The sequence below is a fragment of the Littorina saxatilis genome, linkage group LG16 (assembly GCF_037325665.1).
Source record: "Littorina saxatilis isolate snail1 linkage group LG16, US_GU_Lsax_2.0, whole genome shotgun sequence".
Classification (NCBI taxonomy): Eukaryota; Metazoa; Mollusca; class Gastropoda; order Littorinimorpha; family Littorinidae; genus Littorina; species Littorina saxatilis.
The window spans coordinates 46,168,854-46,188,083 of NC_090260.1; the positions used below are offsets into that span (position 1 = coordinate 46,168,854).

Genomic DNA, 19,230 nt, shown 5'->3' on the forward strand with positions numbered 1-19,230 from the left:
CTTAAGCGAGTTCGACTGTACATTGTTAAAAAGCACCTGTTGTTGGTTTTAACAACCATTCTAGCGACAACAGATGTTTATTTAGACTTCATGAGATAAGACGTATATCTGGTCTTAAAAACGTTTGTGCTGCTAGTTTGCCGTAGGATTGTCGGAAGAGTGTTCCAGAGACTGCTACCTGAATAGACTAAACTAGATTTGAATAGGTCAATCCTAGGCAGAGGCATGTTCAGTCTCATCAATTGGCGTGAAGTTTTTAACGTGAATTTGGAAAATATGGTTTGAGGTACACATCCATGAATAATTTTATGCATGAGGGTACCTTTATTATAACTTAGCCTTGCCTTCAGAGGAAGAATGCCTAAGTTCATGTAGTCTAACTCAGATAGGGTTGTTTTCTTTAATAAGACTACTTTAAGCGCTCGTTTATGTAATCTAATTAGTGGTTTGAATGAATTTTTACTTGCTGAGTCCCACAAGGTAGACGCGTAGTCAATAACAGACTGAATATGAGCATTAAAGAATAATTTCCTGGCTTCCAAATTCAGAAAGTGCTTGATTCTAGATAATAGATAAACCTTCTTGGACACTTGTTTAGACAGTTGTTCGATGTGGTGTGACCAAGACAGGTTGTTATCAATGGTCACTCCCAAAACTTTATGATGGTCGACTTTTTCAACAAGTTGATCATTAACCGTTAGATCGTGAAATATTGAGGTTATGTTCTGGCGTTTTTGCCTAGTTGTTATTATCATGCTTTTTTTTTGGGGGGGGGGGGGGGTTAAGGGACATGTGATTTACCGGCACGGTTGGCCTAGTCAAGTAGTGGTAAGGCGTCCGCCCAGTGATCGGGAGGCCGTGGGTTCGAGGCCGGGTCATACCTAAGACTTTAAAAAATTGGCAATCTAGTGGCTGCTCCGCCTGGCGTCTGGCATTATGGGGTAAGTGCTGGGACTGGTTGGTCCGGTGTCAGAATAATGTGACTGGGTGAGACATGAAGCCTGTGCTGCGACTTCTGTCCTGTGTGTGGCGCACGTTATATGTCAAAGCAGCACCGCCCTGATATGGCCCTTCATGGTCGGCTGGGCGTTAAGCAAAACAAAACAAAACAAAACAGACATTGGATTTAGCTCAGTCCATTCACTCAACTGGTTTAAACTTTCTTGCAGTGTTTCTGATAAACGACTTAAATTGGTGTTACTAGAATTTGGTTGTATCATCTGCAAAAAGTTCACATACATTCTCAATGTGAAGGGGAAGGCTTTTAATTAAGCGTTGTTAACTATGAATGTAGATGTAAATGCTTGTATAACTGTGTTTTAATTACACCCCCGGTATAGGGGTGTGTATAGGTTTCGGTCGATGTGTTTGTGTGTTTGTGTTCGCATATAGATCTCAAGAATGAACGGACCGATCGTCACCAAACTTGGTGAACAGGTTCTATACATTCCTGAGACGGTCCTTACAAAAATTGGGACCAGTCAAACACACGGTTAGGGAGTTATTGGTGGATTAAGATTCTACAAGGACTTATAGAGTGACATATTAATGGTCAAAGGGAAATAACCTTCTCAGTTGGTGGCAGTGAGAATGGTTATTTCCCTTTGACCAACGGGGGTGTTTTTCCTACCTCGAAGGAATTTCTTGTTTTAAATGTGTCAAGCGCAAAACGAGCCGCTAATATTCACTTGGCGTCTAATTATGCATCCGCACCGAATATGCATACCAGCGCTCATTGGTCTAAAACATATGTAAATATTGTGCAGCAAAGGGAAGCTACCCACGGGAAAATAATCATCGAATATCCTGTTATTAACCAATGAGCGCTGGTATGCATATTCGGTGCGGATGCATAATTAGACGCCAAGTGAATATTAGCGGCTCGCAAACGAAGATTCGTCCAAATGATGGTTAAAAACCAGAGGCGAAGCCTTCAAGGCTCACGTAAGAAATCGACAAACTAACACAAACTCAATCACTCCGTCACACATACACACACACACACACACACACACACACACACACACACAGTAAGCATAGGTGAAACTGTGCAAGAAAGCGAGACACTAGATCTGCCAACTAGTCTCGGCCCGCTCACAATAACAATGACCGAGACTTTCAGTAATTCCTTCGCGTGACGTCTAACCCTCTTACGTCATAATGTGACGTCTTCAAATGTTAAAGTTTCTATCACACACGTCAAACACTTTTGACCGAGACGTAATCTTCTTATGCGAGCTTTATCCATAGACTCGGAAATGTTAAAGTTTCTATCACACACGCACGCACGCACAGACAGACAAAAGTTAGCATCGCATAGGCTACACTTACGTGAGCCAAAACGTGAGCCAACAACCTGCAGCGAACGGAAGCTGAAAACTAAAGGTGCATATAGTTCAAACAATCATTCAACTGTATTTATTTGACCTTACACAGACTGTAGGAAGAGGCAAACCGTCTTGAACAATATTTTTCCCCTGGAAGCGACTCCAAGAACACAGAAGACTCGAAGGTGAGTGACGTACCTTGTAGTCTTTCTGTGATAGTAGTAGTCCAGTGGACGATACCTTCCGCCTGTGCTCTGAACAAACAGCAGACCTGTTTACCCTCCCGGATTGTCCGGAATTATTACGGATTTGGGGTCTAAATTCCGGTATTGCGGAAATCTACCGAAAATTCCGGAAATCGGTCCAGAGAACCTTTTTCGTGCGTGAAAATTCCAAGTCGAAATTGTGGTAGTCACCAGGACTGTGATTTCAAGGCTGACCGAAACAGCCTTTTCTGCGCATGTGCACAGAAAGGTATTAATTTGTCGGATTCCGCAGTTTAGAGATCGACGTTGGGTAATATAGGGCCGATCTCTGTGGGGACGAAATGCCAACCAAAAAAGCGAAAGTTGTACAGAAATATCGGCAAAACTATTAAGTCAAGTGTCTGGTGAAGTTTAAGAAGAGCGAACCACATTCATTTTGGTCAGTCAGAATACGAGTCACGTCGCGGCACGTGTCCCGAGGACGCAGCATTAGTTTTAAGTTTAACAAAATGCAGTACACAAATGAACATGGAAACAAACAAAAACACGAAATTATGTTTGGCAAAACATGAGCCTGCTTCGCATCGAGTTTATTTGACCTAGGTCTCTACTTCCACAGAATCTCCCAGACCTGCGAACCGATCTCTCACTACGGTCAGTCGCGCCAGAGACATTGATGTATGTCTATGGTCGCGCTCATCAGTGACTTGCGCTGTTGCCGAAATTCAAGTCTTTCTGAGTCTAAAACTGATCTCCATTAATATTTCTCCAATATAGCAAAGATCACAGTTCTTTGAATCGAAAAACTTACAACAAAATGTTTAAATGAAATAAACGAATCGGTCCTCTAAAATTAAAGGTAGCTTCTGGAGAGAGTTATTATTATGACTGGTTTTAATGCAGGATGTCTGATGTGTCATGTGACAGAATGTAAGGTGGTTTTCTTCACATATATGCATCTTGACTGTAAATAGTCCAAGGGCGGAGTAGGGTGGGGGGGGGGGGGGGGTATGTTACAGGGGTTCCGGACCCCCCCCCCCCTCCCCTTTGCTGTCAAAAAAGCAAAAAAAACCCACAAAAATTCAGTATGTGGAAAAAAAACCAACATTTTTCGTCTGTCTGTGAAATTTTTTTTGTTGTCAGGAGCAGATATCAATGAAGATAAATTGCCATTATTTAATACTAACTTTAAAAGAAATAATGAGTGGCTACTGATACCAGTTTATCATGTTTAAAATCAAGGATAATCCACAAATTGTTAATGAAATAGCTAAAATTCTTCAGACAGACCCCTGGACCCCTCTAGCTCTCTTGCTCCGCCCCTGAATACTGTAGGTTTTTTTAAACTTGTCTTTGTTAACTTGCATATATATCAGGTGTCTTGTGTTGTGTGTTTGTGGTGTGTGTGATCGAGCTTCTGTGTGTGTAGTACAATACTGTTAAACATGGTTATCAATTTTGTACTTGTTTTGCATGGTAGCGCGCGAATTAACGTGTCGTTTAATCGTTTTCGAGCTGGTTTATGGTTGATAAAAAAAGATTACTCAAATTACGGAAAAGTACCAGTTGCATTCCTGATTTTCATTTGGGGGGGTTAACAGGTCTGAAACAGCGGGAGGTGCACGGAACAGCCACCGCCGCTGTGTTTTCACTATTCCAATCAGCTGCTAAGCTATGACTGTGCTCTAAAAATAGCAGTACACATCGGGCGTTTTTTGATTTGATAGCAGAGTGATCATGTGATTGCTTTGAATGTGATTTACGCTCAGTTGATACGGTTTTCTGATCAGAGCTGATTGACTTCACTCCACGTTCAAGATGTTGAAGAGAAAACGCGAATCTTGTTCCCTGGAAAAAAAGAGACTAATTCTCGCTGACGTAGATGAAAATGTGTTGAAGAAATGTGAGATCGCGGAAAAATATGCGATACCAAAGTCCACTTTGTCAACCATAATCAAACAAAGGGAAAAGATTGAAGATTCAAACTTTTTACCTGCGCGCAAACGCATGAGATCCGGACCAACTGAAAAACACACTCAACTGGACGACGCAGTGCTAGCATGGTTCAAACAGACACGAGCAATGAATGCCCCGATTTCGGGACCAATCCTCCTTATGCAAGCACAACAGTTCGCCACAGAACTTGGCATTGACAACTTTGTTGCATCGACTGGTTGGCTTGATCGTTTTAAGAAACGCAAAGGGATTGTGTACAAGTCGATCGTGGGTGAGAGTGCAAGTTGTTTTTTATGCTTTGACAGTTTTATGAAGTTGGTTTCTGGGAATACTATAATCCTGACCAGGAATTTGACCACATTTATTATTGATAAAGATGTTTTGTAAAATTACTCAAAATGAATGAAATTTTATGTGGCAAGAACATGGTTACTTAGGAAAATCCACACATTGCTGCGTTTAAAAAAAACCCATTTAATTACAACAATCTCGGCTAGAGCTAGAGAGAGAAAGAGAGAGAGTTTTTTATATTTAGTCAAGTTTTGACTAAATATTTTAACATCGAGGGGGAATCGAAACGAGGGTCGTGGTGTATGTGCGTGTGTCTGTGTGTCTGTGTGTGTGTGTAGAGCGATTCAGACTAAACTACTGGACCGATCTTTATGAAATTTGACATGAGAGTTCCTGGGTATGAAATCCCCGAACGTTTTTTTCATTTTTTTGATAAATGTCTTTGATGACGTCATATCCGGCTTTTCGTGAAAGTTGAGGCGGCACTGTCACGCCCTCATTTTTCAACCAAATTGGTTGAAATTTTGGTCAAGTAATCTTCGACGAAGCCCGGGGTTCGGTATTGCATTTCAGCTTGGTGGCTTAAAAATTAATTAATGACTTTGGTCATTAAATTTAAAAATCGGAAAATTGTAAAAAAAAATAAAAATTTATAAAACGATCCAAATTTACGTTTATTTTATTCTCCATCATTTGCTGATTCCAAAAACATATAAATATGTTATATTCGGATTAAAAACAAGCTCTGAAAATTAAATATATAAAAATTATTATCAAAATTAAATTGTCCAAATCAATTTAAAAACACTTTCATCTTATTCCTTGTCGGTTCCTGATTCCAAAAACATATAGATATGATATGTTTGGATTAAAAACACGCTCAGAAAGTTAAAACAAAGAGAGGTACAGAAAAGCGTGCTATCCTTCTTAGCGCAACTACTACCCCGCTCTTCTTGTCAATTTCACTGCCTTTGCCATGAGCGGTGGACTGACGATGCTACGAGTATACGGTCTTGCTGAAAAATGGCAGCTACTTGACTAAATATTGTATTTTCGCCTTACGCGACTTGTTATTACTTTATTGTCCCATCGCTTGGAAATTCTGGTCGCTTCCTCCAACTGGAAAGCTAGTAGCAACAAGAGTCATGCTACCCAGTGTGTGCTGAAATCGGCCACCTGCACTGATGGCAGAGACCGAGGTCTTTTACATGCCACGTTAGTGACACGGGGTGGGACATGGATACTGTCTCTGAGCCTGCACATAATGTTGACCCATGTCCGGATTCGAACCCGTTACACAAGTCCAGTGCTCCACCAACTGAGCTACCGGCCCTCTTACAAAAAATCTAGGCACAGGTACTTGTCAGTTGTCTGCAATTATTTTGTTTATTTTTTATTTTTTGCAATACGTATTAATGCAGGACTGAAGAAGTTGCCTTGTGTTTGTTTCGGCAGGTGCGGCAGCGGCCCAGTGGAACCAACACCACCCTGACTGGATCCCCACACTACACATGGGTCATGACATTCTTTGGCAGTCGGATTCTAGCAGGTATTTGTGTCGTTTGTTAATGACAGTGATAGCAGATGCACCAAGCACTGGGGCGGGGACGTAGCTCAGTCGGTAGCGCGCTGGCCTTAAAACCAGAATGTTGGCTGATTTGCTCGTCATGGACAGTGATAGCAGGTGCACCAAGCACTGGGGCGGGGACGTAGCTCAGTCGGTAGCGCGCTGGCCTTAAAACGAGTTGGTTGGCTGGTATTCATGTCATGCTAAGGACAGTTTGTTTGTTTGTTCGTTCATGGACTGAAACTCCCACGGCTTTTACGTGTATGACCGTTTTTACCCCGCCATTTAGGCAGCCATACGCCGCTTTCGGAGGAAGCATGCTGGGTATTTTCGTGTTTCTATAACCCACCGAACTCTGACATGGATTACAGGATCATTTTCGTGCGCACTTGGTCTTGTGCTTGCGTGAACACACAGGGGTGTTCGGACACCGAGGAGAGTCTGCACACAAAGTTGACTCTGAGAAATAAATCTCTCGCCGAACGTGGGGACGAACTCACGCTGACAGCGGCCAACTGGATACAAATACAGCGCGCTACCGACTGAGCTACATCCCCGCCCGCTAAGGACAGTGATAGCAGGTGCACCAAGCACTGGGGTGGGAATGTAGCTCAGTCGGTAGCGCGCTGGACTTTAAACCAGTATGTTGTCATAGTGGAACCCCCCTTTTAAGACTCTGTTTTCTCAGACAAATTTACCTCCATTTTAAGACTCCCTCCATTTTAAGACTCCCTCCATTTTAAGACTCCCTCCATTTTAAGACTCCCTTCTTTTTAAGACTCCCTCCATTTTAAGACTCCCTTCTTTTTAAGACCTGATTATTGCATTTTTCTGGAGGTCTTAAAAGGGGGGATCCTCTGTATCAGCGCGGGTCAGACCCAGAGACTGGGGGAGGGCTTTGTGCAGACTCTTCCATGTATCCTGAAACACCCCCATGTACACAATACAAATTTCAATCTTGCAGCGAAAGTCTGAGTGCTGGAGAAGTACAAATAAACGTATGCAGGGACAACAAAATGTAGGGAATTCCCCAAGGACAATCAAATCTAGCGAATAGAATCACTGAGAGGTCAAGTCTGGAGTAAATAGGAGTGAGTTTAGGCTGAGTAAACAGCCCTGTGAAAACCTGCTTTGTCATTTGGCATGATAAAATGATAGAAAGTAGGATGATAAAACAGGGGATTGTAAATTTGCAGGGGGGCGGGGGGGGGGGGGGTGTTGTTTTAAGAGAAGGGGTTCACAGTACCTACCTCTTCTTCTTTAATGTTCCTTGGTGTTAATGTGACAAGGTGACGCAGTTGTCCCCCTTTGTCACAGGCAGTTCTCTGCATTGATGGAGTTGTCTCCTTGCCAAAGCGTGAGCTATTTATAGCCTCAACGTTTTTTGTATGTTGGAAGACAGCACACCAGTGGGATGTGGAATAGCTGTTTGTGATGGGGTCTGGCTTCTGTTGTCACCTTTGTATGTTGGAAGACAGCACACCAGTGGGATGTGGAATAGCTGTTTGTGATGGGGTCTGGCTTCTGTTGTCATCTTTGTATGCTGGAAGACAGCACACCAGTGGGATGTGGAATAGCTGTTTGTGATGGGGTCTGGCTTCTGTTGTCACCTTTGTATGCCGGAAGACAGCACACCAGTGGGATGTGGAATAGCTGTTTGTGATGGGGTCTGGCTTCTGTTGTCACCTTTGTATGCTGGAAGAAAGCACACCAGTGAGATGTGGAGTAGGTGTTTGTGAAGGGGTCTGGCTGCTGTTATCACCTTGTATGCTGGAAGAAAGCACACCAGTGAGATGTGGAGTAGCTGTTTGTGAAGGGGTCTGGCTGCTGTTATCACCTTGTATGCTGGAAGAAAGCACACCAGTGAGATGTGGAGTAGCTGTTTGTGAAGGGGTCTGGCTGCTGTTGTGTATGTTGGAAGACAGCACACCAGTGGGATGTGGAATAGCTGTTTGTGATGGGGTCTGGCTTCTGTTGTCACCAGTGGGATGTGGAATAGCTGTTTGTGATGGGGTCTGGCTTCTGTTGTCACCTTTGTATGCTCTTTGGAACCTGTGAGCACCTATGGCAGTTTTTATCTATAGGCCATAGGGCTATTTAGTTAGGCCAAAAAAAAAAGGTCTGTTTACGGTAACATAGGCCAAAAAAATAGGGTCGGTAGGTAGGCAATCACTTTTTTTTTTTTTTTACTTTTTTTTCTAATGTGTACAAATTAAACCTACTTGACAGGGAAATAAGTGTGCGACTCGGGCGCTTTCGCTTTCATTGCGTTTTTTCCACTCGTTTTTTTTTATTTTTTTTTGGACAAATGTAATAAAAAGTTATAGGATCGGCCCCTAAAAATAGGGTCGGTCGGGTTACCGTAAACAGACTAATTTTTTTTTGGGGCCTTAGTTCTGAAATTCTCAATCCTGTTAGACTGGCTTTGCCTCCAAGGGTGATTGTTGTGCTTCGTGCACTCGGTTACATTAACAGGTAGCACTGTAATTATTTCAGACACTTGCACAAGCATCCACTTGGTGCATGAATCAGGCATGGGAATTGTCCGCGAAATCGCGCATTTCTGCGAAAAGGAAATTATGTTTCAGCAAAAATATAAAAAATTGTCCGCGGCAAAAATAAAAAGGTAAATTAATTATTTGTATACTATTGTCTCTCTATCCATTGTTTGCTTACACAAGAACTATCAAAATATTGGTCTGCAATGCAAAAATTCCGGGGGGGCGGTCCCCCCAACGTGGCTCTGCCCCTGTACCCCGCCGGGGCCTAGGTGGCCCCTGGACCATGGCATATTTTCAGATTTTTTTCTATTTTGGAATTCCCATGCCTGATGAATATGAAGCAACCATGCTGCATCTAAAACCTTTGCTTTTTAGACTATCCACCCCATTGTACCAGACCATTTTAAGAACATTCTTATCCAAGTATCTCTCATTTTCACCGTAAGTTAGATGAGCGAGAGTGCAGGGGACAGGGTTGGGTGGTGGCGTACTGTACATAAAGGGAAAGTCTGTGTGTGTGCGTGCCTGTGTGTGTTTTAACCTAAGACAAATGTCGCCAATGTTTTTACAGAGTGACGTTAAATAAACGATTTTATCATCATTTCAGGAAGAAACCTGCTGTTGGCGGGAGAAGAGCAGACGTACAGGGTGCAGCATGTTCAAGTGATGAAGAGACCCATCCCGAGGAGCCGGCCGCCGCATCACAATCTTCTTCAATACAAATGTCTCCTGCATCAACACGAAGCAAAACTGAAAAGAGGAGGGTCATTTCCACAGGTACAATAGACTCTATTGTTTGATACAGTGGAACCCCCCTTTTAAGACCCCCCAATTTAAGACTCCCTCCCTTTTAAGACCCTGCTTTTTCAGATGTTCTGTTCATAACCTCTGTAAATTTACCTCCACTTTAAGACTCCCTCCTTTTTACATTTAGTCAAGTTTTGACTAAATGTTTTAACGTAGAGGGGGGAATCGAGACGAGGGTCGTGGTGTATGTGTATGTGTGTCTGTCTGTCTGTGTGTGTGTGTGTGTGAGTAGAGCGATTCAGACCAAACTACTGGACCGATCTTTATGAAATTTGACGTGAGAGTTCCTGGGAATGATATCCCCGGACGTTTTTTTCTTTTTTTCGATAAATATCTTTGATGACGTCATATCTGGCTTTTTGTAAAAGTTGAGGCGGCACTGTCACACCCTCATTTTTCAATCAAATTGATTGAAATTTTGGCCCAGCAATCTTCGATGAAGGCCGGACTTTGGTATTGCATTTCAGCTTGGTGGCTTAAAAATTAATTAATGACTTTGGTCATTAAAAATCGGAAAATTGTAAAAAAAAAAAATTTGTTTATAACACGATCCAAATTTACGTTTATCTTATTCTTCATCATTTTCTGATTCCAAAAACATATAAATATGTTATATTTGGATTAAAAACAAGCTCTGAAAATTAAAAATACAAAAATTATTATTAAAATAAAATTTCCAAAATCGATTTAAAAACAATTTCATCTTATTCCTTGTGGGTTCCTGATTCCAAAAACATATAGATGTGATATGTTTGGATTAAAAACACGCTCAGAAAGTTAAAAAGAATAGAGATAAAGAAAAGCGTGCTATCCTTCTCAGCGCAACTACTACCCCGCTCTTCTTGTCAATTTCACTGCCATTGCATCGAGCGGTGGACTGACGATGCTACGAGTATACGCTCTTGCTGTAAAAATGCAGTGAGTTCAGTTTCATTCTGTTAGTTCGACAGCTTGACTAAATGTTGTAATTTCGCCTTACGCGACTTGTTAAGACCTGATTTTCTCAGATTCTTGAAGGTCTTAACATAGGGGTTCCACTGTAAAATTTCATTTTCATTACTTTATTGTCCCATCGCTGGGACATTCGGGTCACTACCTCCCAGTGGAAAGCTAGCAGCAACAGAGTCGCGCGTGTGTGCGTTTTTAGGTGTAATCAGCCACCTGCAAATAGGGCAGAATGACCAAGGTATTTTACATGCCACAGTGGTGACATGGGGGTGGAACATGGATACTGTCTCTGAGTCTGTCCGTATTCAAACCCGTGACCCGCGGATCACAAGTCCAGTGCTCTACCAACTGAGCCACCCGGGACCCTAGGATCACAAGTCCAGTGCTCTACCAACTGAGCTACCCGGGACCCTAGGATCACAAGTCCAGTGCTCTACCAACTGAGCTACCCGGGACCCTAGGATCACAAGTCCAGTGCTCTACCAACTGAGCTACCCGGGACCCTAGGATCACAAGTCCAGTGCTCTACCAACTGAGCCACCCGGGACCCTAGGATCACAAGTCCAGTGCTCTACCTACTGAGCTACCCGGTACCCTAGGATCACCAGTCCAGTGCTCTACCAACTGAGCCACCCGGGACCCTAGGATCACAAGTCCAGTGCTCTACCTACTGAGCTACCCGGTACCCTAGGATCACAAGTCCAGTGCTCTACCAACTGAGCCACCCGGGACCCTAGGATCACAAGTCCAGTGCTCTACCAACTGAGCTACCCGGGACCCTAGGATCACAAGTCCAGTGCTCTACCAACTGAGCCACCCGGGACCCTAGGATCACAAGTCCAGTGCTCTACCAACTGAGCCACCCGGGACCCGCGGATCACAAGTCCAGTGCTCTACCAACTGAGCTACCGGTATAGTTGATCTTGAGCCAGGTTAATGTCTAAAGTGTCAGACGTGACGGTTGTGAGAAATTCGATAAACGTAAATTCTACTTGAGCAACAGAGTTGCGAATCATTAGAGCCCCCTTGATTCTAGCTAATTTTTGACTCACATGCGAAGCAAAAGTGAGTCTATGTACTCACCCGAGTCGTCCGTCCGTCCGTCCGTCCGGACGTCCGGACGTCCGTCCGGAAAACTTTAACGTTGGATATTTCTTGGACACTATTCAGTCTATCAGTACCAAATTTGGCAAGATGGTGTATGATGACAAGGCCCCAAAAAACATACATAGCATCTTGACCTTGCTTCAAGGTCAAGGTCGCAGGGGCCATAAATGTTGCCTAAAAAACAGCTATTTTTCACATTTTTCCCATTTTCTCTGAAGTTTTTGAGATTCAATACCTCACCTATATATGATATATAGGGCAAAGTAAGCCCCATCTTTTGATATCAGTTTGGTTTACCTTGCTTCAAGGTCAAGGTCACAGGAGCTCTTCAAAGTTGGATTGTATACATATTTTGAAGTGACCTTGACCCTGAACTATGGAAGATAACTGTTTCAAACTTAAAAATTATGTGGGGCACATGTTATGCTTTCATCATGAGACACATTTGGTCACATATGATCAAGGTCAAGGTCACTTTGACCCTTATGAAATGTGACCAAAATAAGGTAGTGAACCACTAAAAGTGACCATATCTCATGGTAGAAAGAGCCAATAAGCACCATGGTACTTCCTATGCCTTGAATTAACAGCTTTGTGTTGCATGACCTTGGATGACCTTGACCTTGGGTCAAGGTCACATGTATTTTGGTAGGAAAAATGTGTAAAGCATGTGAGTCGTATGGGCTTTGCCCTTCTTGTTTTCATTCTGTTCGTCAAAAATGTATGAACATTTTTACAACTTTGTTTATTCACGTCCGGGATATGTTTAAATGTGTTTGTTTTGTTGGCAAATTAACCTGCACGTTAATTTGCCAACAAAGCAAACACATTTAAAAATATCCTAGATGTGAATAAACAAAGTTGTACAAATTTTCATAAATTTTTGACAAACAGAATGAACAAGAGGCGAAGCCTTCAAGGCTCACGTAAGAAATCGACAAACAGTAACACAAACTCAATCACTCCGTCACACATACACACATACACACACACACACACACACAGTAAGCATAGGTGACACTGTGCAAGAAAGCGAGACACTAGATCTAGATCTGTCTGTCTGCATGTAGCCTACTTACAGGGACACGACTGCCAACTAGTCTCGGCCCGCTCAAAATAACAATGACCGAGACTTTCAGTAATTCCTTCGTGTGACGTCTAACCCTCTTACGTCATAATGTGACGTCTTCAAATGACGAAATGTTAAAGTTTCTACCACAGACATACACACGCACGCACATACGCACGCACAGACAGACAAAGTTACGATCGCATAGGCTACACTTACGTGAGCCAAAAGATTAGCTTGCTAGACCGTCCTTTACAAAAGAGAAAACAATTGTTTTGAAAAGCCGCGAGGCCTAGGCTGTATGCCCATCCCTTTTAGGTCTGTTACAGTGGAACCCCTCCTTTTAAGACTCCCCAATTTAAGACTTCCTCCCTTCTAAGACCCTGTTTTTTTAGACTTTCTATGCATAACCTGTGTAAATTTACCCCTAGTTAAAGTTTCCCTCCTTTTTAAGGCCTGATTTTGTCAGATGTTTTGAGATATCAAATAACCAAAGGGAAGTAATCGCTCTTAATGCATACGACATGTGTAATAGAGTAAGCGAGAGTTGTACGGAACCTTTTCTCCTGGCACCTGAGAGAATAACAAGCATTGAAATGAACAAGCGACTTTCATCCTCAAAAAAGGATGATCGCCGCAAGCTCATATGCTCATCATTCTCCAAGGCACTCCAACTAACACCTACGTACACAGTCAAAAACAAGAACCAGCTTTTATTCTCGACCGGACTTAGTCCTTAGATCAAGACTGGTTTTAAACAGTTCAATGCTTGTTATTCTCTCAGGTGCCAGGAGAAAAGGTTCCGTACAACTCTCGCTTACTCTATTACACATGTCGTATGCATTAAGAGCGATTACTTCCCTTTGGTTATTTGATATCTTAACATCGCTCTGCCTCATTCTGTTTTGAGGTTAAAAAGGGGGGTTCCACTGTACTATATACACCACTGTACTATATACACCACTACTATATACACCACTGTACTATAATCTATATACACCACTGTACTATATACACCACTGTACTATATACACCACTGTACTATATACACCACTACTATATACACCACTGTACTATAATCTATATACACCACTGTACTATATACACCACTGTACTATATACACCACTGTACTATATCCCTCACTGTACTATACTATATACACCACTGTACCATATACACCACTGTACCATATACACCACTGTACCATATACACCACTGTACCATATACACCACTGTACTATATACACCACTGTACTATATACACCACTGTACTATATACACCACTGTACCATATACACCACTGTACCATATACACCACTGTACCATATACACCACTGTACTATATACACCACTGTACTATATACACCACTGTACTATATACACCACTACTATATACACCACTGTACTATATACACCACTGTACTATATACACCACTGTACTATATCCCTCACTGTACTATACTATATACACCACTGTACTATATACACCACTACTATATACACCACTGTACTATAATCTATATACACCACTGTACTATATACACCACTGTACTATATACACCACTGTACTATATACATTTTGTTGCCACAAGGAATCCAAAGAGGAGGAAAGAAGGTGATCCGTCAGGACCAAAGCGATGAAGGTGTGATCAACGTCGGTAGAGAGATTGCAAGATGGTGTCAGCTGGCAGAAGAACTTGGTGTTATATCCAACGAAGCTCTTGCTGGCATTCTCCTAGATCTGTAAGTACTAATTAATGATATTCTTCTTCTTCTTTGTTCATGGGCTGAAACTCCCACGTTCACTCATGTTTTCGCTTGAGTGGGTTTTTACGTGTATGATTGCTTTTACCCCGCCATTGAGACAGCCATACGCCACTTTTGGGGGAAGCATGCTTGGTAGTTTAAACCCACCGAACTCTGACATGGATTACAGGATCTTTTTCGTGCGCACTTAGTCTTAGTCTTGTGCCTGCGTGTACACACGAAGGGGGATAAGGCACTAGCAGGTCTGCACATAAGTTGATCTGTGAGATCAGAAAAATCTCCACCCTTAACCCACCAGGCGGCCGCGGCCGGGATTTGAACTCACGACCTTCCGATTAGGAGGCCGATGTCTTAACCACTAGGCCACTGCGCCCGTCTAATGATATTCGATACTGATACATGTGTGAAGGAATGGCCTTACAGACCACGTAACAATGTTTTGAGTGCATGCGTGTGCTGGAGTGACTTCACTACCGATCATTGGTACGCGTGCACTTTCATAGCTTGACACGATTTTGATGTGACGTAGTTTACAAACCACAATACTAGTCAGTATGACGGCGTAGAACCGACGCTTTGAGCAGACGTGACTTGATTGCAGACGACCAGTCTATAATTTGGTAATATCGATGTGCGGGAGTTGTTTGATAAAATAACAAGTTTCTTTATGTCAGTAGTCACTTACGGACTTGGTTGTTTAACGACGGTTAGCGGAAAATAGGGTTATGTAATTCAAGAAAGAATCGGATTATTTGCCGGAAGGTTGTGTCAGAGTTCACTGTAGCACATGAGTATGCGAAACAGTCCGAAGATTTTGGGGTCTATATAACGTTTCGAAATTCGCGTGCTCGGGGATTCCTTGTTAATCGGGAATGCCATTATAAATCATTCCTTGTCAACCGGGAGTGTAGCTAGCCCTAAATTTTCTCAGCGTAAGCTACTTTTCTTTTGATTCATTAGTATTTCGGACAACCTGTTTAATCGGTGTCTAAGAATGTGGGGTTAGTTACCAGTAAAGATTCGGACGACCTGTTTAATCGGTGTCTAAGAATGTGGGGTTAGTTACCAGTAAAGATTCGGACGACCTGTTTAATCGGTGTCTAAGAATGTGGGGTTAGTTACCAGTAAAGATTCGGACAACCTGTTTAATCGGTGTCTAAGAATGTGGGGTTAGTTACCAGTAAAGATTCGGACGACCTGTTTAATCGGTGTCTAAGAATGTGGGGTTAGTTACCAGTAAAGATTCGGACAACCTGTTTAATCGGTGTCTAAGAATGTGGGGTTAGTTACCAGTAAAGATTCGGACGACCTGTTTAACCGGTGTCTAAGAATGTGGGGTTAGTTACCAGTAAAGATTCGGACGACCTGTTTAATCGGTGTCTAAGAATGTGGGGTTAGTTACCAGTAAAGATTCGGACAACCTGTTTAACCGGTGTCTAAGAATGTGGGGTTAGTTACCAGTAAAGATTCGGACGACCTGTTTAACCGGTGTCTAAGAATGTGGGGTTAGTTACCAGTAAAGATTCGGACGACCTGTTTAACCGGTGTCTAAGAATGTGGGGTTAGTTACCAGTAAAGATTCGGACGACCTGTTTAATCGGTGTCTAAGAATGTGGGGTTAGTTACCAGTAAAGATTCGGACGACCTGTTTAATCGGTGTCTAAGAATGTGGGGTTAGTTACCAGTAAAGATTCGGACGACCTGTTTAACCGGTGTCCAGGAGTAATCAGGGGAAATGATAGGTAGCGGACAGTGATGACTAGGACTGACGAAGACGTACGATGAAAGAGAGCGATAGAAAGGAAGAGAGACAGTAACCAGAAGGGGCGTGATAATTGCGTGAGAATAACCGGAGCGCTTGTAATGAAATAAAGATTCTGTGAAATGTTCAACCACGGTGTGGGCTATATCATTTGAAAGAAAGACACTGATTGCATCGGGGATAAGAGAGGGAAACGGAAAATATTCTCACATACATACAAAACAACGCGAGGCCACTAATAACATCAAAGAGACAGAGAAACATTCTGCACATTCTCCCCGAGCATTTCTTTTCTTTATTTGGTGTTTAACGTCGTTTTCAACCGTTCAAGGTTATATCGCGACGGGGAAAGGGGGGGGGGGGGGGGGGGGGATGGGATAGAGCCACTTGTTAATTGTTTCTTGTTCACAAAAGCACTAATCAAAAAATTGCTCCAGGGGCTCTCCCCGGGCAGCCCCCGGTCTTAATCAAACCTGCCACACATACACAGCCAGTAATTTTCTACTGCTGATATGTTGAAGTCACTGAGACAAACTTCGTTCTCAACATTCCTTTCGTCACTTTCTTTTGGAGACATACAGAAGAAGGGACAAAATTTAACACGTGACGCCAATAATCACGTCATTGCGTCTTTTTGGTGTTTGTTTGGCTTCTGTCGTCAGAGATTTTACTTCGAAAGAGAGGGACAAAAAGAGAGGTCTTGTTCTTTCCTTAATTGATTTTGTATCTCTGGTGAGACAACAATGTTTTCATCGGGGACAGCTCTGTCGATGCAGAGCAGCTGCCTGTAACAAGGGGGACTACTGCATCTGCCTGGCACATTATGATCCCGACGACTTGTTGTCCTTTCTGTCCCCAGAAGACCCGACGGGCGCTGTGGCGTGGTGGTAAGACGTCGGCCTCTTAATCGGAAGGTCGAGGGTTCGAATCCCGGTCGCGGCCGCCTGGTGGGTTAAGTGTGGAGATTTTTCCGATCTCCCAGGTCAACTTATGTGCAGACCTGCTAGTGGCTTATCCCCCTTCGTGTGTACACGCAAGCACAAGACCAAGTGCGCACGGAAAAGATCCTGTAATCCATGTCAGAGTTCGGTGGGTTATAGAAACACGAAAATATCCAGCATGCTTCCTCCGAAAGCGGCGTATGGCTGCCTTAATGGCGGGGTATAAACGGTCATACACGTAAAATTCCACTCGTGCAAAAAACACGAGTGTACGTGGGAGTTTCAGCCCACGAACGCAGAAGAAGAAGAAGAAGAAGTCCCCAGAAGACTGATTCTTCCGCAAAGTTGTCGAGCGTTTGTTTTCCTTTTCTCCAGGTATTACGCTCAACGCTCTCCTGCTCATTCTGATGATGGTGAGGCTGTTTCAAACCCCTTGGCAAGACCAGTAGCATTGTACAAAGTTGCGGCGAGGTCATCTCCAAGGTCAAGGTGAGCATAGATACACTTCACACAATGCACACTGAAAAAAAGTGCATTTTCTGAGTGATAGAATGGGGTGTTTGTTTTTGTTTTTTAAGATTGATAGTTTAATTCATATCTTACTTAGCCTACAGCTCGGAGTTTCTTCTACATCGCCGACTAGACAACTGTCAATTGTAGAGTTCTGTTTGTGATGGGGTCTGCAGACCTGGTTACTGTACGAAATTTGCGTACAATCTTACGAAATTGAAGACCGCTGTACGATTATACGCCAGACATTAAAATCATACGCAAAAAAAAAATTATAAAAAAAAATTTAAAAAAATAAAAAATAAAAAATAAAAAAAATATATAAGTCTGAAGAGGACTGTGTGAGCCTAGAAAGCAATGTGTAAAGAGGACTGTATGAGACCAGAAAATACTGACCAGTGCAGTGACAGAAATGAAGGGCTGACTCAATACTGCTGACAGCAGCTGATGCAAATTTTCCTCAGAGGTCAAAAATAAAAATTATGTTTTTCTATCATTCGTTTTGTGTCACATTTTCAAATATCTAATAGTGTATGGGTTTTTTTTTCTCAACAAAAATGTTTTAATTTACTTTCAGCACAAATTCTTTCTTACATGTATTTACAGTCTTTAAATAATGGGGTTTGAGGGGGGAATAAAGCACAGTGTGTACCGCGAGAATGAATTGTACACCTTAAAATTCTGATTGTACACATTTTTAGCCTCATTTGTACACCAGGAAATTTTAGTGGTAATCAGGTCTGGGTCTGGCTGCTGGTGTCTCCTTGTATGCTCTTGGGAACCTTTGCATACTCATAGCAGTTTTTGTAGGGCTATTATAATTTAGCTCTAAAATTCTCAACCCTGTCTCCAAAGGTTATTGTAGTGCTTCGGGCACACGGTGACAAGTGTACTTCAATATTTTCACAGTATAGAAGACATGGCGACAGAGGCTGCAGAGTGCAACGGAACGGCAGAGCAGCACGACATGACAGCATTGGCCGAGGTGAAAGTTGAGACCGACGTGGCACAAGACCCATTGTTACTTGGCCAGCACAGCACACACCATCAACTCAACAGTGAGTTTGTAGCATCACTGTTTTTAGTTCTGCGATTCAAAAAGTATTTGAAAATTATCAGTGACAAGGACACACAGTAGTCCCCCTTCTCACAGGCAGTTGCTCTGCATTGACGGAGTTGTCTCCCTGCCAAAGCGTGAGGTATTCATAGTAGCTCGACGTTTTTGGTACAACGGAACACAGCAAACCCGTGAGATGCAGAGTTGCTGTTTGTGATGGCGTCTGGCTGATGTTGTTTTCTGGTATGCCCATGTGAACCTTTAACTCTTACCAGTTCGGGGGTTTTAGGGCATATTTTACAGTGCTGTTGGTGCCTACTTGCCGAGTGGCTATCTGGGGTCATATTCTAAATGAAATATAGAAAGTTATATATCAAATGAAAGCAAAATGAATAAGCTTTTCATATTTGCAA

General features: G+C 42.7%; 1 protein-coding gene across 5 annotated transcripts in view; it reads left to right on the plus strand.

Moving 5' to 3' along the window:
* LOC138949725 (uncharacterized) overlaps positions 1-19,230 on the plus strand; it is a 36,470-nt gene that overhangs the window by 12,391 nt on the left and 4,849 nt on the right. For 3 of the 5 annotated variants that reach the window (XM_070321523.1, XM_070321525.1, XM_070321524.1), the window contains exons 2-6: positions 6,236-6,329; positions 9,456-9,625; positions 14,373-14,523; positions 17,626-17,739; positions 18,670-18,818. In XM_070321523.1, the coding sequence (XP_070177624.1) occupies positions 6,236-6,329; positions 9,456-9,625; positions 14,373-14,523; positions 17,626-17,739; positions 18,670-18,818 (678 nt within the window). Of the gene's footprint in view, positions 1-2,994; positions 3,188-3,879; positions 4,761-6,235; positions 6,330-9,455; positions 9,626-14,372; positions 14,524-17,625; positions 17,740-18,669; positions 18,819-19,230 lie in introns of those variants that run through there. The other 2 variants (XM_070321526.1, XM_070321522.1) reach the window with 2 other exon arrangements.